Source organism: Macrotis lagotis, chromosome X (assembly GCF_037893015.1).
Source record: "Macrotis lagotis isolate mMagLag1 chromosome X, bilby.v1.9.chrom.fasta, whole genome shotgun sequence".
NCBI classification, from domain to species: Eukaryota; Metazoa; Chordata; class Mammalia; order Peramelemorphia; family Peramelidae; genus Macrotis; species Macrotis lagotis.
This window is the reverse complement of record NC_133666.1, coordinates 170646620-170664610: the sequence shown is the minus strand read 5'-3', so window position 1 is coordinate 170664610 and position 17991 is coordinate 170646620. Positions and strand designations below refer to the sequence as shown.

General features: G+C 40.2%; 1 protein-coding gene and 1 long non-coding RNA gene across 3 annotated transcripts in view; one reads left to right on the top strand and one right to left on the bottom strand.

The window, feature by feature from the left end:
- UBE2R2 (ubiquitin conjugating enzyme E2 R2) overlaps nt 1-16184 on the bottom strand; it is a 139091-nt gene extending 122907 nt beyond the window's left edge. Inside the window, exon 1 of one of the 2 annotated variants that reach the window (XM_074205968.1) lies at nt 15441-16184. In XM_074205968.1, the coding sequence (XP_074062069.1) occupies nt 15441-15617 (177 nt within the window). In that variant the 5' untranslated portion in view covers nt 15618-16184. The remainder of the gene's footprint in view (nt 1-15440) is intronic. The other variant, XM_074205967.1, reaches the window with a different exon arrangement.
- Nucleotides 16185-16404: 220 nt separating this feature from the next.
- On the top strand, nt 16405-17096 carry LOC141500407 (uncharacterized). The gene is made up of 2 exons (XR_012471918.1): nt 16405-16756; nt 16834-17096. It is a non-coding gene; the product is annotated as an uncharacterized LOC141500407 (long non-coding RNA).
- Nucleotides 17097-17991: the final 895 nt, after the last annotated feature.

The following is a 17991-nucleotide window of genomic DNA, read 5'->3' as shown; positions in this document are numbered from 1 at the left end:
TCTCAGGTCAAATTTGAACCCAGGTCCTTCTGACTCCAGGGCTGACACTCTATCCTCTGCGTCACCCACTGCCCCCAACATTCACTTTTGATTTTTTTGTGTGTATGTGGTTCCCATTTAAATTGCAGTTATTGTTTACACTATTTTCTTGGCTCTACTTATGTCACTTTATCAGTTCAAATAAATCTATGTTTCTCTGTATTCATCATAGTCTTCGTTTCCTATAGCACAGTAATAATACTGTATTATTATTATTCATGTTCCAGAATTTGTTTAATGATTCTCCCATCAACAGGTATTTTCTTTGTTGAGAATTATTTGCTACTATAAAAAGTGCTATTATAAATATTTTGGTGTACATGGGTACCTTTTCAATATCAATGCTCTCACAATTATAAAACCAGCGCTTCCACCACTATACTGATAGCCCATATCTATTACCACCTGTGCAACTAGGCAAACTAAAAATCTCTGACGTTATGCAATTTCAATTAAGCCCTCCCCTTTGACAAGACATTTCTTTTGCACCTCCCAAATCAATCAGATATCCCATCTACCATGGCTATTATTTAAAACCTTTTCCAATCCCCTCAAGGTCATAGAAACTCTCACCCTCAACTGACTTCAAAATTCATACCTACAATTAAAACTGTAAAGGTATTCCCAGGGAGATGAGAGCTCCTACCCATCTCCTTACTTCACATAACTGACATCTTTCTCTAGTATCTCTCTCATAACAGTCTCACATGAAAAGGCAGGCCCTTTCCCTTGTTAAGGAAAAACTCTACATTCATCCCTCATCTCATCCCATACTGACTTTCCCAGAAGATTACTTCCAATGTCATCCACACTCTCTATTAACTTCAATTTTTCTCAATTCATCTATCTTCTAGTACTCTCAAACTGCCTAGTAACATGCTCATATATGTCCCTTTACTGTAACCAGGAGCAGGCCTCTTGTTGCATTGCCCATTTTGGAGGGTCAAAGTATAAGGAGGAACATCAACACAGCAGAGCTTTGGGATGCCAGGGAGGGGACCCTAGTCACAGTTCCAGAGTTGAAAAAATTGTGTGTGATCAAATCACAAACCAGCACACAGTAGTGGTAAACACTAGGATCATACCACTTTGGAAGAGTCAAAACATATAGGTCCATCAGAATTACCTCTGAAAATAGTTACACAAAAAACCTGAAGCTTAGGACAGTGCCCTCTCTATTTGAAAAGAAAAGCCCACTTTCCCAAAGAGTTAAAAGTCAAGAATTAAAACTGGAAAGTGAAAAAATTCTGACTGAGAAAATTACTATGGTGAAAAAAGATCAAAACACACACCCAGAAGGCAACAAAGTCAAAAGTCCTGCAACCAAAGCCTCAAATAAAAATATGAACTGGTCTCAAGGCATGGAAGAACTCAAAAAGGATTTTAAAAATCAAGTTAAGTGCAGTAGAAGAAAATTGGGAAGATAAATAAGAGTGATGCAAAAAACTTATGAAAAAAAGTCAACAGCTTGGTAAAGAGAACTTGGTAAGGAAGCACAAAAAAGTACTGAAGAAACTAACACCTTAAAAAAGCAGGCTAGATCAAATGGAAAAAGAGGCACAAAAAATCCAATGCAGGGAAGAAAACCTGGAAAAGAAGAATTGAACAAATGGGAAAAGATAAGCAAAAATTCACTGAAATGAAGACTTCCTCTTAAAAAAGTAAAATTGGCCAAATAGAAAAGGAAGTATAAAGGCCCACTGCAGAAAGTAATTCCTTTAAAGTTAGAATTGGGCAAGTGGAAGCTAAAAAAAATCAAGAGTGAAAAAAATAGAAAAAATATATCTCAATGGAAAAACAATTGACGTAGAAAATAGATCCTGGAGAAATAACTTAAGAACTATTAGACTACCTGAAAGCCATGATCAAAAAGATCCCAGAGATCATCTTTCAAGAAATTATCCAGGAGGGGCGGCTAGGTGGCGTAGTGGATAAAGCACCGGCCCTGGAATCAGGAGTACCTGGGTTCAAATTTGATCTCAGACACTTAATAATTACCTAGCTGTGTGGCCTTGGGCAAGTCACTTAACCCCATTTGCCTTGCAAAAAAAAAACCTAAAAAAAAAGAAATTATCAAGGAAAACTGTCCTGACATTCTAAACCAGAAATTGAAAGAACCCAGTGATCACCTCTTGCAAGAAATCCAAAAAGGAAAACTCCCAGGAATAATAAGAGTCAAATTCCTGAGCTCTCAGGTCAGGGAGAAAATCCTGCAGCCAAGAAACAAATCAAATATCACCAAGCCACAATCAAGATAATACAATACAAGATAATACAATACTTAACCTCACGGCCTTGCAAAAAAACAAAAAACAAAAAAAGGAGATGTAGGATAATACAATATTTTGCAGCTTCTACATTAAAGGGCTGGAGAACTTAGAATATGATAGTCTTTAGGGCAAAAGAGTTAGGATTACAACCAAAAATTGCCTACCCAACAAAACTGAGTATAATCCATAATCCTACAAGGGGCAAAAATAATATTCAAGGACTTTCAAGCACTTCTGATCAAAAGACCAGAGCCAAACATAAAATCTGACTTTCAAATACAAGATGCAAAAGAAGCATAAAAAAGAAAATAAGAAAGAGAAATCACTAAAGGATCCAAAAAGTTTAATCTATTTATATTCCTACATGGAAAATAATACTGATAACTCCTTAAAAACTTTCTCATTATTGGGGCAGTTAGGAAGAGTATATATTAAGAGGGCAACAAGAACCAAACTATCTCTCATAAAGCTCATAAGCTAAGGACTCTAACTAAATTTTCAAGAGACAGAACCCACAAAGGGACCCAGTGAGGCAGTTCTCCTACTCAAGGTAACCTGGAAAAGAGCAGAAAGGCTCTGATCCCCTGGGTTGGAGGGGTGGCCTGCCAGAGCGAAAGAACTTCAGCCTTGCGGAGGCAGCCCCAGGGCACTGGGAGCCGCAGCTCACAGCAGCAGCGGGGGAGTCTCCTGAGCTGCACCCCGGGGAGCACCAGGCACAAATTGGGGGAACTGCGAGGGGGACCTCTGCCAGAGCAAGCACTTGGAAGCCCAGCCCTCAGGGCACACAGCTAGCAGAGTGGCCACCTCAGGCCAGATCCAGGAACACAAGCAGGCAGAGATGGTAAGCGGGAGCCCCCAGGGCATGAGCCCAGTGAACCTAGGGAAGGGAGTGAAGGGAGAGAGAGACTGCAGAGCTCTGTCCTCTGCCCCTGGGGCTCTGACCACATTCAGATCCTGATCCCAGTCTAGGCCCCCCATAGAACAGCAGGGACCCCCTCCACCTCAGCCCCAGAGCAGAGGGGGGCACATATGGTCATTCACAAACCAGGAGGGAGGACAGAGCCTCACACACTGAGTGTCCCAAAAGCTCAGGAAGCACCCCAAAACCAGTCTCAGGCTGGGAAAATGAGCAGAGAAACAAGAGGAACACCATTGAAAAATATATTATCTATGATCCCAAGAAGAATCAAAAAACTCAGTCTGAAGATAAGGAAGCACAAGCTCCTGCATCTAAAGACTCCAAGAAAAACAGAAATTGGACTCAGGCTATGAGAGAGTTCAAAAAGAATGTTGAAAATCAAGTGAGGGGGTAAGAAGAAAAACTGGGGAAAGAAATGAGAGATATGCAGGAAAAACATGAAAATGAAGTCAGCAGCCTTAGTCAAGGAAATCCAAAAAAATGCTGAAGAAAATAGCATGCTAAAAACCAGCTTAGGTCAAATGTATAAAACAATTCAAAAAGTTATTGAGGAGAAGAATGCTTTAAAAAGCAAAATTGGCCAGATGAAAAAAAGAGATAAGAAAACTCTCTGAGGAGAACAAATCCTTCAGACAAAGAATAGAACTCAGGGAGATTGATGAATGTACCAGAAATCAGGAATCAATACTTCAAACCCAAAAAATTAGAAATTAAAAACGAATGTCAAAAATTGTTTTCATATGTTAACTGGGGAAAAATAAAATACTAAATTAAGAGTTCTAAGTCCTCTACCCAAAAAGGGGGGATTCCATTGTCATGAGAGAAAAAAAAGGACAACAGTAAGTTGTGATATTTTAAAAAAATCTATAAAGTATAGACATAAAAGAATGTTTTTTTAATAACACAGAAAGTACCCGCCTAAAACTTATAGCAAGCATTATATATATATATATATATATATATATATATATATATATATATATATATATATATATCTATTAGGGATAAACTAGAAAATTTCCAATAAATAGAGTGATAAAGGAAGAATGACTATTTTCCCAACATTATTTAAAATAATTCTGGAAATGCTAGAAATATCAATGATGAAAGAAATTAAGGACTCAAAGACAATTAGAGATAAAATTATCCCTATTTGATGACATGACAGTTTTCTTAGAAAATCCTAGGAATCAGCAAAGATGAGACACTAGCTTCTATAAAATAAATACTAAAACATCAACAATATTTCTATATTACAGCAACATCCAAGAGGTAGTAATAGAAAGGGAAATTCCATTCAAATAACTATAAAATGCATGAAATATTTGGATATCACTAATAAAACACACAAAAATACATATGGCGGGCAGCTAGGTGGCACAGTCAATATAGAGCCAGCCCTGGAGTCAGGAGTACCTGGGTTCAAATCCAGTCTCAGACACTTAATAATTACCTACCTGGCCTTGGGCAAGCCACTTAACCCCATTTGCCTTGCAAAAACCTAAAAAATAAAAAATAAAAAGCAAAATTTGCCAGATGGAAAAAGAGATAAGAAAACTCTCTGAGGAGAACAAATCCTTCAGACAAAGAATAGAATTCAGGGAGATTGATGAATGTATGAGAAACCAAGACTCAATACTTCAAAACCAAAAAAATGAAAAATTAGAAGAAAATGGGAAACATCTCATTGAAAAAACAACTGATATGGAAAACAGACTTAGGAAAGATAATTTAAAAATTATTGGAATACCTGAAAGTCATGATCAGGAAAAGAGCCTTGACATCATTTTCAAAGAATTACTACAGGAAAATTGCCCTGATATTCTAGAAGCAGAGGGCAAAATAGAAATGGAGAGAATCCACCAATTCCCCCCGAGAAAGAGATCCCAAAAAACCAACCCCTAGGAATATTACAGCCAAATTCCAGAACTCTAAAGTCAAAGAGAAAATCTTAGAAGCAGCCGGAAGGACACAATTCAGATATCATGGAGCTGCAGTCAGGATCACACAGGACTTAGCAGCAACTACACTGGAAGCTCATAGGGCTTGGAATATAATATACCGGAAGGCAAAAGAGCTTAGAATGCAGCCAAGAATCAACTACCCTGCAAGGCTGAATGTCCTCTTCCAGGGAAAAAGATGGACTTTCAATGAACCAGGGGAATTTCAAATGTTCCTTTTGGAATGGCCAGAGCTGGACGGAAGGTTTGACCTTCAGATACAGGACTCAGGTGAAGCATGGAGATTGAAGGAGAGGGGGAAAATATGAGGGACTTAATGATGCACTGCATGTATTCCTGCATAGAAAAATGACACTGATAATACTCATATGAACCTTCTCAGTTAATAGAGAAGGTAGAGGGAGCTTTTATAGTTGAAGCACAGGAGAAAGCTGAATTCCAAGATAAAATATGGTGTATAAATGGAGTCAATAGAAAAAAAGGGAAATGTAATGGGAGAAAGAAAAAGGAGAGGGGGAATAGGCCAAGATATTTCATATAATAAAATTTTTCTTTATAACAATGAACTATTGCAATGATATGGAAGGGGGGAAGGCAAGGGGGAATGAGGGAATCTTCACTCATCAGAGGTGGTTAGGAGAGGAAACAGCATATATACTCAATGGGGTATAGACATCTGGAGTAAGAAGGGGGGGACAGGGGGAAGGGATGGGGATGTGAATGAAGGAGGAGAGGATAGACCATGGGGGGGTGGGGGAGTGGTCAGATATAACACATTTTCTTTTTTACTTCTTGCAAGGGGCTGGGATTGGAAGGCCTGCCCAGGACCATATGGCCAGGTGGATTCTGGGCCTAAGGGGTGGCATGGGGGCTCGGGGCCTCTTGTCCCCAGGACCAAGGATCTGTCTGCTGCACCACTCAGCTACCCTACAGCAGAGTCAGAGTGAAAGGATAGAGAAAATATAGTACATGGTAGTGGAGAAGTATGAAAGGAGGGAGTTGTAATCAGCAATGGCAACGGTGGAAAAATATGGAAGTAACTTTTGTGATGGACTTATCATAAAAGAATGTGATCCACCCATGACAGAGTTGTTGGTGTTGGAACAAAGACTGAAGCACATTTATTATTATTATTATTATTATTTATTATTATTATCATTAGGGGGTTCAGGGCAAATGGGGCTGCAATAGCAGGGTAATCCGTTGGGTGTCTGAGGCCACATTTGGACCCGGGTGCTCCTGGCTCAAGTGCCAATGCTCTGTCCACCACCCAGGCACCCCCTACTATTATTACTATTTTATTTTATTTTGGATCTTTTTTTTTTCTTATTTTGGTTTTTGCAGGGCAGTGGGGATCAGGTGGCTTGCATGGGTGATTGTTGGGTGTACGGGGCTGGATGTGGGCTCGGGTACTCATGGCTCCAGGGCTGGTGCTCCATCCATTGCACCACCTGGCCATACCTACAATTATTACTATTATTTTTTTAAATATTAATTTTTTTCTCTCCCCTTTACTGCTCAAGCAAGTCTATATTTATGGGGGAAGGTGGTATTTCGTTTACTCTTAAACAAGAATATTTTATTAATGTATAAAAAACATTATTTGTACAAAATAAGAATAAATATTAAATTTAAAAAGTTGCTACAAAATAAATAAAGAAATAAATGAAAGGAAGAGTATATATTGAGGGTGGGGTGTAAGTTGAATGTAATGGTATGATTATGAAAAAAAGTAAATTAAGGGATGAGAAAGATGGGATAAATTATCTGACATAAAAGAGGCCTGAAAGAGATTTTATAGTAGATAAGAATAAGAGGAAAGCAGGGACATGTTGTATATGACTGTGATGGAATACTTTTGCACTTTAAGAAATGATGAGCAGAATACTCTCAGAAAAACATGAAAAGATTTACATGGAGTGATGTAAAGTGAAATGAACAGAACCAGGAAAACATTGTACACTGTAGTAACATACAATAACATACAGTAATATACAATATGATAATCTACTATGAATAACTTAGTTATTCTCAATAATACAATGATCCAAGACAATTCTGAAGGTTGCGATGAAAGGTGTTTTCCATCTTCAGAGCCTGAATGCAAATCAAAGATATTTCTTTACTTAGATTTTCATAGGGGTTTTTTGGTCTGCATTTTCTTTCCTAGAATGACTTACATGGAAATATGTTTTGTATAATTAATTATGTAAAACCTATGTCAAATTGCTTGTCTTCTCAATGGGGAAGAAGAGAGAATTTGGAACTCAAAAATCTGGAAAACAGAATGTTAAAATTGGTTTTTACAAGTTATAAGGAAAAAATAAAATGTTAAGATTTTTAAAAAGAAAGGGGGGGCAGCTATGTGGCATCGTGGATAGAGCACCAACCCTGAAGTCAGAGGACCTGAGTTCAAATCCAGCCTCAGATATTGCCTTGCAAAAAAAAAAATCATGCTCCAATCTCTTCAACCTTAAAAACTCTTACATGATATCTCATCAACCTCTCCATAGTTCTATGTTTCTCCTCTTATCAGCTAAACTCCTTGAGAAAGCTATCTACATTTGGCTTCCCTTCACTTCCTCTCCTCTCATTCTAATCTAAATTCCCTAGAATTTGACTTCAGACTTCATCATTCAAAAAACTGCTCTCTCCAAAATTACAAAAGATCTCTTGTAATTCTTAAATCTAATGGCCTTTCTTCAATTCTTCTTGATTTCTGTTCCATCTCTAACACTGATTCCTAGATGCTCTCTTCCATGCCACAGGTGTCTCTTGGTTCTCCTCTTATCTAACAGCTCATTCTCAGTCTTTTCTGAATTTTCATGCAGTGGAATCCTAGTAATCACAGATGTCCTGATAGACTCTCTCCTGGACTTCTTTTCCTTCTATATATAAAGGACTCAACCTGGGAGACACACACACATATGCACGTGCATGCACACATATGTTTCTTCCAAATCTACTGAAGTTTTTCCCTCTGAATTCCACTACTAGGTACATACTCTCCAAGGAGATCATTGATTAAAAAATAAATCCCGGGGGTGGCTAGGTAGGGCAGTGGATAGAGCACTGGCCTTGGAGTCAGGAGTACCTGAGTTCAAATCCAGCCTCAGACACTTAATAATTACCTAGCCATGTGGCCTTGGGCAAAAACTAAAAAACTAAAAAATAAAAATAAAATAAAATAAAATAAAAAATAAATCTTTATAAATATCTAAAAGCATTATTGCCTACTATACATCAGGTACTTTTATTAAACATTGGGAATACAAATGGGAGAGGACAAAAAAAAAGAGAGATCCCAAGGAGATTAGAATCTAATGCATTGATAATTTGCAAACAATTGTGTAAAAAAGATAAATACAGAATAAATTGGAGATAATCATAAATCAAAGGCACTGGCAATAATAAAGTATGTGAGAAGGACTTACTATATATAGGACTAAAGGATAAATTAAGAAAAGGTCATTAGAAATCAGCAATTAAGAAATCATTGTTAACTTTGATTACCAGTGAATATGGTATTTATTATATTCACCAAAATATTTATGGTAGTACTTCTTGTGGTAGCAAAGAACTGAAAATAAAAAGATACCTATACCTATCAAATGGAGAATGCTTAAGCAAAACATCATTCATGTGAGACATGATTGTAATCAAGTATTGTGCTGTTTAACAAATGACCAAATATCACAGATTCAAAACATGGATTTATATGAAGTGAAAAAAGTTTTAATAAAGGGTTAAAAAGAAAATAACTAGTTACAACTATGTAAATGAAAAAGCACCACCACAACAAATTAAAAGTGAATGATGCAAAATTATAAAAAACAAGCAAAACTTCAAAACAAATAGAGAAAACCCCACCCCTCCTCTGCAGAAGTAGGAGGTCCATGAGTGTGGAACATTGCACCTATTTTCACTATTTTTTTAATGTATTGATTGGCTCAACAAATTTTTCCCTTAAAAATGCTTTTTTATATTCTATAGGATAGCTTTGGGATGGTTATTAGGAGAAGAGGGAAAAATAAGGTAAGAGGAAGAAGGATACTAGAAGAAATTCTGGTGATGATGGAAATATCAAAATTTATTTTCTAAATGAAATTTCATTTTTGTCTTTATCTAACTGCTTATTACAGTTACTTATAATCTTCATTCCAAGAGAAATAGATTCAAATTGCTAATTATTTTATAATTAAGTCTTACCCAGAGATTACTATATTATCCACTCAGTAACTTCTTTCCAAACTTTTGAACTATTTAAAAAAAAATCATTATATGAATAAAAACTGTTTCTGCTCAGTCAGGAGTCAATCATAAAGTTTAAAATTCAAAAAGTTGTAAAATAGGCCTGTCTCAGAAGCTGAAACCTAATAGATCAGGTGTCAATGCAACAACTATAGCAACTCAGTTGTCTTTAGAGAGAATTATATGATTTGAGACTCCAAAAATTGAAAACGTAAAAATTTAGTCACAGATTTTGGGCTTCTACAAGCAAAACCATGAAAACTTAATATTTAACTTTCACTTACAAATTCAACAAAAATTTATTAAATGCATACAAAATTCCAAACATTGTGATAAGCAGAGGGAATATAGAGCTAGAAGTGAAACCCTGACAACAACGGGAATCGATAACAGTCTAACAAGATTCAAATTCTGTCTCAAACACTATTGATTTGATCCTTAAGTTCTCTATGCCTCAATTTCCTCATCCATGAAATGAAGGGGTCTTCCAAGATCCCTTTCAAGATCTAAATCTGTAATTCTATTCACATATATTTATATATGTTTACATACTATATAAATATGGTAGATGGTGCAATGGATAGAACTCCGATACTAGAGTCAAAATCTGGCCTCAGGCACTAGATACTTACTAGCTGTGTGACCTTGGGCAAGTCACTTAACCCTGAATGCCTCCAATCAAAGGCCATCTCCAGTCACCCTGATTCATATCTGGCCAAAAGGCTCTGAAGGAGAAAAGTAAGGTAAAGTCACCTCACTCAAAACCAATTCATTTGCTTGTCTAGGCATCACCACTGATGTCATGGTCTTAACAAAGGACAAACATCATCATCAACATAATATGTTAATTAATGCAAGGTGGTTTTGGGAAGGAGTGCACGGGCAGCAAAGGTTTCATATTAAAGTTAACATTTAAATCAAGTCTCAGAGAAAACCAAGGATCCTATGAGGCAGAGGTGAAGAGAAAGTATTCCAGGCAGGAGAGAAAATCAGAGCAAAAGTTCACTTACAGATGGAGTTGTCATCTGTTTGGAAGAGTAAGTAGGTCTGAATAACTGGATGAAAGAATTCATGCACTGGAGTAATAAGATTAGGAAGTAAGGGGATAATTTAAACGGGGAAAAAACAGGAGATAACTATCACAAAAACTCAGAAAAGACTGGGTATTGAGGAGATTGAGAGGGTTCAACAAGTGTCATGAAAATTCTAGAAGGATAAGGATTCAGAACAGGTCACTAGATTTGACAATTAAGAATGGCTTTTGGAGAATTTGGAGAATGGCTTCATTGAGAGTGTTGAGAGTGGAAGACAAATTGTGGATGATTCTTAAGACTGAAGCTCTTCCCCTTGTTTTAAGAGCTTAAATTTCCTTAGAAATTTTTAAAATAAAATACCCTTAGAAATACTTAAAATACTTTGATTTGTAAAGAATGAAGTCTTATTTTTTTCTACTAATACAGAAATGTCTTACTTTTTTTAATATATTTCAAAGATAACTTATTCTCATTTCTAACTTCATGGCTTTTAAATTTTTAGCATCAAATCTCATACTGCCAAACTAAAGATATTTAAAAAAAAAACTTTTGAAAGGAAAAAAATTCTAAAATACAAACTATTACCCTCTTGATTTCTGGAATCTCTAACCTTTAAATCTCCCTGCCCTAATGTTAATTGAAATGCTAGGGGATGGATGGCATGAGAAGAGACTTCCACCCCATTTCAATTAAGGATAGCACAAAGGCCAAGAATATGACCACAAACTGTACAGTACTTCTGTCTAAACTTTTCTCACTGATCAATGGTACACCTAATAATCAGCCTTTCTTTCACAACTTTATTGGGCTCTAAAATAAAGAGTCTTGAGGTATTCAATGCTTATAACACTGTAAATATTATGTATATATTATGAAACTATAATCAAAGCACAGTAAGATCATGGTATGCAGCTCCAAAATACAATATTCATAGCTATAACTAATTTTTTTTATTTCTCTTCACTTGACAGGTCTTACTAATAACAAAAGCAAATTAATACTTCAAATTTTTAAACTTGTAAGAACACAAACATTTCTGCATTTCATATTGAAAAAGTCAAAAAGTACAGGCACTAAAATCTGGTCATGCCACACATTATTTCCTTTTAATATCAAGGTTTAGACAACATAACTTTATAGGGAAGTGTGTTTAGCAGGATATGCAAATGTAGCCTATATCAGATTGCTGTATCAGATTGCTGTCATGAGGAAGGAGAGAAAATTTTACAAAAATGAATCTTGAAATAAATGCTGACTGTGGAAAAAAAAATGAAATAAAGAACTGGGGGAGTGGGTGATAAGGTTTAGAGAGAAGTTTTAATTTGCAAAGAAACAGCAGCACAATTGATAAGGGGACAGGGAAAATTCCAGTCCCAACTATAACACCCATAATAGAGATCACTACCTACCTACTAAGAGACAAAAGAAGTGAAGTAGAAAACAAAGGTATTTGAACCTAATCATACATAGTTTATTGTTTGGAACACTGGCATTAATTTGTTTCTCTTCAACAAATGGACTAATGGAACCAACAGTATAAAAAAATTAAGGTTATGACCTTAGGTTATGACTAGGCAGAAAGAAAAAGGAAAAACAGAAATAATCACCATCACTAAAGTAGTGATTCCTGCCCTCAGAAGGTTTAGAGTCCAGGAGGATATACATAAATACACACACACACACACACACACACACACACACACACACATATATGTGTATATATATATACACACACACACACACACACACACACACACATATACATGGAAAAAAAGAGGGAAAGAAAAGGAGAGAACTATAATGTACAATATTATGTGAAAACTATAAAACTATTTCAGTTATAAAACAGAGAGCACCATGAAAAACATAAGGAGAAACACTAGAGTGTTAAGGGTTTTAAAAGTCAATTTTAATTTCACTCAAAAGGTAAAGAGGAAGTTACTGAATATTTCTGAACAGTAGATATACATGATCAAGTTCATTGCATAAGGTTATTCATTCTAGCAGCAGTATAAAAGTGAGGTAGTAAGAAGAAAGTGGAGGCAGGAAAATATGTGAAAAGACAATTTTGGGAAGGCTAGGTGGGGCAGTGGACAGAGCACCAGTCCTGGAGTCAGGAGTACTTGAGTTCAAATCCGACCTCAAACACTTAATAATTACCTAGCTGTGTGGCCTTGGGCAAGCCACTTAACCCCATTGCCTTGAAAAAAAATCTAAAAAAAAGACTATTTCAATCATCCAGATGTGCGGTAGATATGGCAAATACTGATTCCTGAGATGGTCTGAGTAGAAATAGTAAGGAACAAGTAGAGACAAAGATAACCCACCCCTCAGAGTATTAAACATGGAGACTGGATGGCATTTGAGGTTATCAATGAGATATTTGAGTGGAGATGTCCTGAAGGAATCTTATATGATTCACAAATTAAGATTTGGAATTCATCTTCTTAACAATGGCATTTAAAGTTTTGAGAGCATGTCTCCAAAGAAAAAAGACTATCTTAAGAAGAAACTAAAACAAAAGCAAAAAAAAAAAGACTCTTAGAATAAATGTTAGAGTTGGAAGGATCCTCAGATCATCTAGTCCAATCTCCTTTTTTAAAGATGAGGAAACAGGTTAACCTTTACTTCAAAAAATCAGAAGTGGAACTTAAAGAGTCAGAAAAATGATTTTTTTTGAATGTCAATTTTAGAATAACAGGCCTGAAGAATCATAGATTTTTCAAGTTTTGAATTCAAAGAATCAAGAATGTAGTTCACTGTTTATGTTCCACAGAACCCACTCTAACTCTTCTCTGCTTTTTAACTCCCTATCACAGATTTCAAAATAATATAATTTACTATAATAATTACATTTATATGGCATTTTGTAGTTTGCAAAATGTTTTCCTCACAACAACCCTGTGATTATCAAGCATTATTATCTCCATTTGAGGAAGCTAAAGCTCAGCAAAATTAAATAACTTGCCAAGGTCATACAACCATTTGTTCAGAACCATAATTCTCCCCTGTTAATTCTCCACTAACGTTCTTTCCACTTTCTCTTAATGTCAGTGTTTTATTTCCAAGCATCAATGGTTCAAAAACTACATTAGGATGAGAAGAGAAGATCCTAACCAACTTCCATATATGTCTTTAAATTTTTCCAAAACATCAGCCATACTGCTATAGTAAAACTAAGAGAAACTTTATTTTGCTCCTATTCCATTTGATTATTCAGTAAAACTTTAAAAAATAATTAGGGGGGGCAGCTAGGTGGTGCAGTGGATAGAGCACCGGCCCTGGTGTCAGGAGTACCTGAGTTCATCAGACACTTAATCAGTGTGTGTGTGTGTGTGTGTGTGTGTGTGTGTGTGTGTGTGTGTGTGTGTGTGTGTGTGTGTGTGGCCTTGGGCAAACCACTTAACCCCGTTTGCCTTGCAAAAACTAAAAAAAAAAAAAAAAAATCAGAAAAATTGCAGTGCAGATGAAGATCATCCTTCTTCATATTGCCCTAGAATCCATAGCTAGGGTTGAAAAGCACTATGAAACAAGTCAAATAAGTACAACAGTGTACAATGATCAGAAAGAAAATTTGGAAGTAAATTCTCCTGCAGAGATAGTTTGCACTGATCAGGTTTTGTTTAAAACTATCAATTGCCTAAATTCATACTAACTTCAAAAAGTTAAAAAAAAAAAGGGTGAACTAATTTGTCTGGGGGGGAGACCGAGCCACAATATAAAATGTATAACACCTTATCCATTTTTATTTTTGACCCAGATAGGTGGTCAGGTATATATTTATATTTAGATGTTTGTAAATAACTTCATCTTTCGTCAACAACCTTGTCACTTCTTGACAAATGAAGCAAAGGGCAGCTAGGGAGTAATGAATTACTTTTGACAACTGCTTTGACAATTTTGACAATGATTCTTTGTATTAAGTTTTAACATCACCTCACCTCCTTCAAAACCATCTCTGCAAAGCTGACCTAGTTACACGCCTGAAACTGGGGCTACTACCCTGAAGGAAAATAAAGGTTAAGTAATTGGGTAGTCCTAAAAATATACATCACACCTGCATGACTAAGACACCCATTTGAAACCTGTGCCAAGATAGGCTCTCCCTTCAAAACAATAACCAGAAAAATGACTCACAAATCATGTCACCCAACAAAACAAAAATGGATTCTCAGGTACTTGCTTCACAGTGTTCGCTGACCTTCTTCCCCACTAACACATCCCCGCAGGCCAATAATCCTATCTTTAGGTTCTTGCAAAAAAAAAAAAAAAAAGTCAATGAAAAACTCAAAAAAAGTTCCTGACTCGATCTGAGGACATTCTTGAAACGAGCTGGTAAAATAAGAGCATACTGAAAACCAACTTGCCTTTTGCCGAAAATTAAACCTATGGCTATTTATTTGAATAAAGAGCTGGCATGTGGGCTCCAGCCAGCCGGATCTCAGATCCCACCCCTTTTCCAAGTTGCAGACATGCCATTTGCTAGGGCCGGTCATCTGAGCAAAAGGTCCTGATCTCACCTCCCTAAAATGGGAATCTTTCTTCCTCCCTCTCTGACACTCCACAGCGCTTCCTGCAAGTGCTTGGGCACTCGTGGGGGCCGCGGGGCTCTGGCGCCGGCCCCTGGCCATGCCCTGTGCCCGCTTGGCACGTCCTCGGCGCGGCGGGGAGTGCACAAAAGGGCCCGGGGAGGGCAAGCGCTATTTGTCAAGTATTTGGTTCAATCCGTCCATTAAAAGCGGAGAAGGAGGTGGTGCCTCGAGACCCGCTTCCTCCTGTCCCCCTACAGCTATGCCCGCCCAGGCCTCGGGCGGCCTCGGGGCCCACAACTTTCTCGGCCCCCGGGGGGGCGGCACTTCTCGGGGTGCACCCCAGCCCAGTGTCCCAGCGGCCGGCCCGGGCCTTCCTCCTCCTCCTCCTCCTCCTCCTCCTCCCCCCCCTCGCCCCGGGCGCGCCGCCGCCGTACCTTGAAGTAGCCGCCCTCGTAGAGCGTGTTGGGGGGCCCGAAGATGGCCACCTCCCAGTTGTAGAGGTCGGACTCGTCCACCAGGGTGATCCGGAAGCCCTCCACCGGCTCCTCCTGCAGGGACTTGAGCTCCAGCATCAGCGCCTTCTGCGAGCTGGTCATCTGCTGCTGGGCCATGGCAGCGGCGGCGGCGGCGGCGGCTAGGGCCGGGCCGCCGGGCCCCCGTCCGGTCCCCGAGGCCCCGGCTGCCACGCGGGCCTCGCGCTCCTCCCCGCCGGCCGCGGCGGCTCGGCAGGACTGCGGCGGGGCGGGGGAGGGGACGGCCGCGGCCTCCTCGCAGGTGTGGGGCGGCGGGAGCCGGGGGGCGGGGTGGGGGGGGAGGAATCGCGCCCTTTCCGGGGCCTCCCCCCCCGGGGGGCCTGCGCGGGAGGAGGAGGAGGAGGAGGAAGGCGGGGGCCGGGGGCGGGGGAGAGGGCCCGCACCGCGCGCTCCGCCGGCCGTGTCACGCACGCACGCACGCACGCGCACGCGCGCGCTCGCGCTCTCTTCCCCCCCCCTCTCCGTCCCTCGGGGCCGGGGGAGGGGAGGACGCCCGGAGGACGCGCGAGGGTCTCGGGAGGAGGGGCCCGGGGCGGCGGCGGCGGTGCTAAGGCGGGAGGGGGGCGGCGCCCTCCCTCCCGTCCCCCTCCTCCTCGCCCCGCCGGCTCCGCCTCCTCGCCTCCGCCTCCAGGCCGCGGCTCCTCTCTCGCCGGCCGCTCGGGCCCTTTGTGACGCCAGCAGAGCTCCCTGACCTCCGCGCCGGGTTCCAGGGGCGGCGGCGCCCCGCCAGCTGTTTCCGCCCTCTCCGGCCCGGCCCCGCCCCCGCTCCGCCCCTCGCTCCGCCCCCGCCCCCGCCCTTAAAGCTGTAGGCTCCGGTTTGGCTTTTGTGGGGGGGGAGGGGGAAGGGAGCAGCCGGAGCCGGGCCTGGGGATTGGCCGAGAGGAAAGAGGCGGGCACAGCTGCGGGATCCTCCCCTCTCCCGAGGGGCGACGAGCGGGGCCTCCGTGCCAACCCTGTGCCGATGTGCGGTGGCCCCGGCGGGCACCGGGGAGGGGGGCCGATGCGCGCGCGCCCGCGCCGCCCAGCTGGGCATAGACACCAAGATAACGGGGTGGGGGGGGGGTGTCTGCAGCGAGTGAGCCAAGGAGGGGAGCAGCGCTGGACCCCCACTTCTGCAGAACTCCAGGCCCCGGGGTCCCCGGAATAAACCCGAGGCGCAACCTGGGGATGGAGATAGCGGAGGGCAACTGTAGCTGAAGCTTTGCGATATGCTCGGGGTGAGAAACGTTGAAGGGTGGGTGCGAGTGTAGACTTAGGGGGAAGGGACCTGGAAGAGGCTCCTTTTCAATTCCAGGACTCCTCTACTCAAATTAAGAAGGAAAAAAACTTCAGGGGAGAAGTTTCTTGTCCGTGTTGACACCGCTAAGTGGCCGGATAACCCACTAGATCCAAGGTCTCCTGATTCTCGTTCATCCGCAATCTGCTGCACCAGTGATTCCTAATTACTGGATCCCCGACTCCTTAGGCATTTTTGAAATGATCCAAGGAGTCTGTGGTAAAAACTTTTTAACAGCACTTTTAAGCAAAAAAATAATTATGAATAAATGTATTGAGTTACTCTGAAGATTCACAGTACATTTTTTGGTTATTACTGAAAAAGGCTCACAGAACAAAAGAATTGAGTTCAAATGTGGCCTCAGACACTTAATAATTACCTAGCTGTGTAGCCTTGGGCAAGTCACTTAATCCCAATTGCCTTGCAAAAACCTAAAAAAAAAATTAAAAAGAACAAAACAAAAAATATGTTAACTATCTCATCATAATTTATTTCCTTAGTAGTCCCATCTACTTTTATGTATTAAAAGCAATTCTGAGGAGTCCAATAGTCTTCACCAGACTGCCAAAGGGGCCCAGGACCTTTTAAAAAAAAAAAGGTTCACTGGAGTCAAGGAGTACCTGAGTTCAAATCCAACCTCAGACACTTAATAATTACCTAGCTGGGAAGGCTTGGACAAGCCACTTAACCCCATTGAATTGTAAAAGGAAAAAAAAGGTTCAGAACTCATTTGAAAAGGCAAACTACAGAACTTCCACAGCCCAAATTGAAACAAGTACCAGTAGAACAGAAACCATCACTTTGCTTCTATTATTATGCTCAGTTTTTTTTTTCCAGGTATGCCCACAGACAAACTATACCAGAACAGGGCATTTGTTCTAAATGGCCTAACCTACCCATGTCACAAGATAGACTCATTCATATCCGGCAAACAAGCATTAAATTATGGCCTAAGTTAGCTCTGGTCTCACATCTGTGAGGCTTTTCCATAATGCCCTGATCTGCACTCTACCTAGAATTTCCCCTAGAACAGCAGAATTTGAATGTATGGAGAAAAGGCATTTATTGACTGTGTTAAGTTCTATATTAAATGCAGGAACTAAAATAGGAAATATAAGCTCCTGTCCTGAAGGAGTTGACATTCAAATGGAGGAAATGACAGGGAAGCAAGAGGAA